Source organism: Haematobia irritans, chromosome 2 (genome assembly GCF_050003625.1).
Source record: "Haematobia irritans isolate KBUSLIRL chromosome 2, ASM5000362v1, whole genome shotgun sequence".
NCBI lineage: Eukaryota > Metazoa > Arthropoda > Insecta > Diptera > Muscidae > Haematobia > Haematobia irritans.
In genome coordinates, this window is record NC_134398.1 from 136,409,352 (window position 1) to 136,414,055 (window position 4,704).

Here is a 4,704-nt window from a genome sequence, read left to right on the forward strand (position 1 = left end):
ATTTTGGTGATAATTATCTGTGATTAACTAACTTAACTTTGCTATGTCTAATTGTACTAATATTTGGTTTCTTTGAAGTTCTAAACTATATTTGGCTGCCCTAACTAGAATATGACAAAAACTTACCTAACTATACTAATCTTTTATAGTTATAAACTATCTTTGGTTTCCCTAACTAGAATAAATCGTAAAACTGGGTTTTGTAGAATGCTAAGCTATCTTTGGTAATAATAAACTTTGGTGTGAGGCCTAACTAAAGAGATACTGATCGTAACTAATATAAACCCTAATTTTTGGTTGGTAGCAATATTAGCTCTAAGCTGTCTTTGGTTGCCCTAACTAGAAAATATTTTGGTATTTTTGGAAATTACTGGGGATTGAGACTAATTAATTTTTAGTTTATAGCATTATTAGCTCTAAGCTGTCTTTGGTTGCCCTAACTAGAAAATATTTTGGTATTTTTGGAAATTACTGGGAATTAAGACTATAAGGGCATTCCCTTATAACTGGGTAAGGAACTACATGAGGTAGATTGAGGTGAATTTCTTGAATAAGGACTAAAATTGTGATTTTCAAAATAATAAAAAAGTTTGTTTTTTTATTTTAATGAAGAACTGCTAAAAGGTGTAGGTATCACATAAACTTTTTGTTACTTTTACCTATTTATTATGATCTTGGACTTGTTTCAAATTGGAACTAAATTGAAAGAAAGTCAATTTCAAAAATGTTGGTTACATTACGAAGTAGGCCATTTGCTAGTTGAAACTGTGTGCTAAAGTAAAGTTTGGGGACCTACGAAAAAATCCTGGTTTTCATTTGGATATATAAAATATTGTGGCGGAAAACATTTGGAAAAATTGTATTGTGTTGAAGATATAACGGAACATTTGGAATTACGGATTATAACTTTTTTTATCTAAACCAACCTTGAACCTTTTGGAAAATGATTTGAATGAAAATATCACCATGACTTCACTAAAATTCCAATTAATTGTTTGACTTAATTACTGACTGATTTTTGTTTGTAATAAAAAATTAATTAATTGATTTTTTATAGAAAATTAATACTTAATTGAAAATTAATGGTGAAATTTTGTTATCAAAGCCAATTAAATTAAATGTTTGCATTTTTTTGATTCCCGTTTTAGCTATTTTTTTTACCGAAATTCGGATTTTTTCTCTCTATAACAAATAAAAATTATTTTATACAAAATTCCAAATAAAGGAATAATAAAAATCGGCCTATTATTAATATATGGACTTTTCTATATCCCTGAGAATCTTTAGAAAAAAATCCCCAAAAAATTTAAATTTATAAAAAAATTCATTTTATATACAACCTTTTCTCATTAGGCATCCTCTCAATAATCGCTCATTTGCTGGATAAGAGGATGAACATTCGATTGCATTTGATAATCGTCTTCTGTATCATTTTCACTACTATCCACACTTCCGGCATAGTAGATCTTTTGTTGTTGCTGCTGCTGGGCAAGATGGGCAATACTGGGATTCATATTTTCATCATAAACTGGAGAATTTCCTTGAGTCATGAAGTTCTTCTGTAATCCTTGTAAATGCTGTTGTAACTGCTGATGATTTAGACCACCCGTCAACGATTTTACTGTATCACCTGGTATGGGTGATGTCGATTCTGTACCACTGTGAGGTGGTGATGATTGACAACCATTTTGCAAATGTTTACCCAGTAGAGACATTCTCGAAAACGATTTCGTACATGAAAGGCAGGAATATTTTTTAACATCGGAATGGGTTTGCATATGAGCACGCAAATTAGAACGATCAGCAAAAGCCCGATTACAATGTTGACAACTGAAAGGTTTCTCTCCCGTGTGGGTACGAATATGACCTTGCAAAAGCCAAGGCCGGGAGAAAGCTTTACCACAAATGGGACATTTACAGGGTAGCGTATGAGTCCGGATGTGCATTTTCAAAGCTCCCAAACTGACATAGGTCTTATCACAATTTTTACAATTGAAAACTTTTTTCACTTGATTACCTTCTGCGGCAGGACAATGAAATTGCTGATGTTTTGTTAGACCCGAAAATGTCGAATAGGATTTACCACAATCATTACAATGATAACGTGGTACACCCACAGGTTTTTGCATAGATTGTGAGGATGCCAAAGCTGAAGCTTGAATAAGGGCAGCTGCTTGATCTGTGGTAAACTCGGTGGAATCATGAGTTGTCGAGCCACCTTCGGGATTACTGCGTATGATTTTATATTCGGTACTTTCGAAAGCATGACTCTGTTGATGTTTCACCAAACCAGCATAGGTAGCATAACATTTGTTGCACTGCTGACATTGGTAATACAAATCATTGGATGTCTTCAATTTTAAAGGCATATTCATATTGGCGGTACTACTGTTGTTATTTGAAGATTTCGAATTTTCATTATTGTTGTTGCAGATACTTTGTGAATTATCTTCAGGCTTGAAATTTTGCAAACCCAACAAAGCTCTAGCAACATTATGAAGATTTGTATTCTCACCCAATACTTTCTTAGCTGGTGGTGGCCTATAGGATAAATCTTCAGGCTCATATGCTGCCCTTTGTGGTATCCTTGTAAATGGCTCACTATCTTGTAAAGGTTTTGGTGAAGTTTCCCTAGAGAAATTTTGTGGTTTCAAACAGTCCTCATATTCGGCTATACTCTTCATAAGATTATTATTGAAATTCCGCATGCCATTTGGAATGTTCAGTTCATTTGTGTAGCCATTATCCATAGGTTCTTGTTTCACTGTAGCCCCATAGAATATATCAGGTCTGGGTAATGGAGGTGATAGTTTCGCGGCGGAATTTTCCATTTCCTCATTTTCTTCATTTTGTGGAAAAGGAAATTCACCATAACCCAAGCGTGCTAAACTGCGAGCAATTTCCTCTTTTGTGAAGACGTCGGGGAATGCTCTAGCAATTTCTCGAGTTTCTTCCCAAATACGACGAGCCAAATCTTCTTTGGTTTGTGAATGGAATTTAGTTTGTAATTCCAAGGGCGATACAGTCACGACATCATCTTGATCATATTTGGGACTATGTTGGAGAGATTGGGGCGCAGGAGGAGGAGATGATGATGCGTTTTTGCTAAGATCCACAGGTCCTTCATCTACAATGACAGGGGAAAATAAAATGGAAATTATTATAAGAAAGAAGACAATTCCAATTAAATTCTAATTTATTATTTATTAAAAATGGTCCAATCACAAAAATGACAAAAAAGAAATAAAAAATAACCCCCAATATGTTTTGATTCAAAAATATTTAAATCGATTAATAGTTTGTTTCGACACAATGGACACTGGATACCTATTAACAGATCGATAGCTCGATAGACAGACAAACGATTGATTATATTGGGGAATCTTTGGTGCCCAAAAATAGTTTTTATTGCGTCTTTAAAATTTTCTATCTTTTTTTTGAATCTTTTCAAATATGACAATTATTTTTTAGATCGATTGAGGGATGAATGGAAACAAAAACTAAAAAACTATTAACAGATCGATAGACGGACGGACGCAAACACAAATAGACGGACGGACAGACAAACGAAAGACCAGCCCAAGTTACATCGATTCTTTTGGGAAATCTTTGGCATTAAAGATTACTATTTATTTCATTTTTAAAATTTTCCTTAAAGTTTGAAACTTTTTATTAAAAATAAAAGGCTTATGAAAAAACTGAGAAAAGAAATGTTATCCTCCTTGTCTTAGAAGAATGTTTTGTTAAGCTTTGGATACTTATTTCTAACAATTTCGCCCTTCGAAAAGCCTTTAAGGTATGACAAATTTTTGTTAATGTAAAGAAATCACCATGGGTTTGAATAATATTTAAATTAATTTAAATTATAACTCTTCGGGAAAAGGTCAAGAAAGCTCCAGAACTAGGATGTGATTGCTACTGATCATGTTTCAGTATAGATCTAAACTTTCTCGAAATCAATCAAGAAACATCTTTGATTTAAATATTGAAGCGATATATGGGCCAATTTTATATAACCGAAATCTTGATTTAAAGACGGTTGTTTTTTAATAGATTTTTATAAGAAGCCCATTGTTATTTTTTTGTAACAAATACAAGGTTAGGTTAGGTTAGGTTAAAGTGGCAGCCCGATTAAGATTCAGGCTCACTTAGACTATTCAGTCCATTGTGAAATACAAGATTCCTTAAAGTTCAATATCTAAACAAGTAAACGATTTTTACTGAATTTACTCATTCTTATGTCGAATTATTTTGGTGTAATATGAAAAAAAATTATTGAAGCTTTTTGCTTTCAGTTTTACAATTTTTCTTAATTTTAATCCATACCTTGATCAATAGATGAATTTGTAGTATCCATTAAATAATCCTTGCTCACCATCATGATGGGTCTTTTCTTTAGCGGACATTTACTATAGTTCAATTTATCCATATTGGGAGAATTTTATTGATCACAATAACACTCACTGACAAGTCTCAAAGCTTTGAAGAGTTCTAAGAGGATCACTCAACACTTTCACTATTTCTTTACAGAGAATTATATACCCTCTGTCTCGTACTGGGAAAATATAAAATATTTCCCTTTTTTCAATTATTGTATTTTTACAAGAATTTTCTTCAATTTTTATTTGTTAATTTTTTCCATTGGATTTATTTGCTATTCCTTGAAATCACTTCACTTTAATGTTTCTCGTTTAATGTTCTCTA

The 4,704-nt window shown here is 32.5% G+C and overlaps 1 protein-coding gene across 1 annotated transcript; it reads right to left on the reverse strand.

Annotated features, from left to right (window-relative positions):
* Nucleotides 1-1,361: 1,361 nt before the first annotated feature.
* Nucleotides 1,362-4,429, reverse strand: wor (worniu). The gene is made up of 2 exons (XM_075294850.1): nucleotides 4,327-4,429; nucleotides 1,362-3,127 (listed from the first exon to the last, which is right to left on the reverse strand). Exons 1-2 carry the CDS (start codon nucleotides 4,427-4,429, stop codon nucleotides 1,362-1,364), a joined length of 1,869 nt encoding a protein of 622 aa, XP_075150965.1.
* Between the last annotated feature and the right edge of the window lie 275 nt (nucleotides 4,430-4,704).

Bases quoted from the DNA above. Each gene is read 5' to 3' on its own strand.
- wor (XM_075294850.1), bottom strand. From the start codon at position 4,429: ATGGATAAATTGAACTATAGTAAATGTCCGCTAAAGAAAAGACCCATC. The intron at 3,128-4,326 runs GTATGGATTAAA...CTGTCATTGTAG, and splicing joins AAATTCATCTATTGATCAAG to ATGAAGGACCTGTGGATCTT.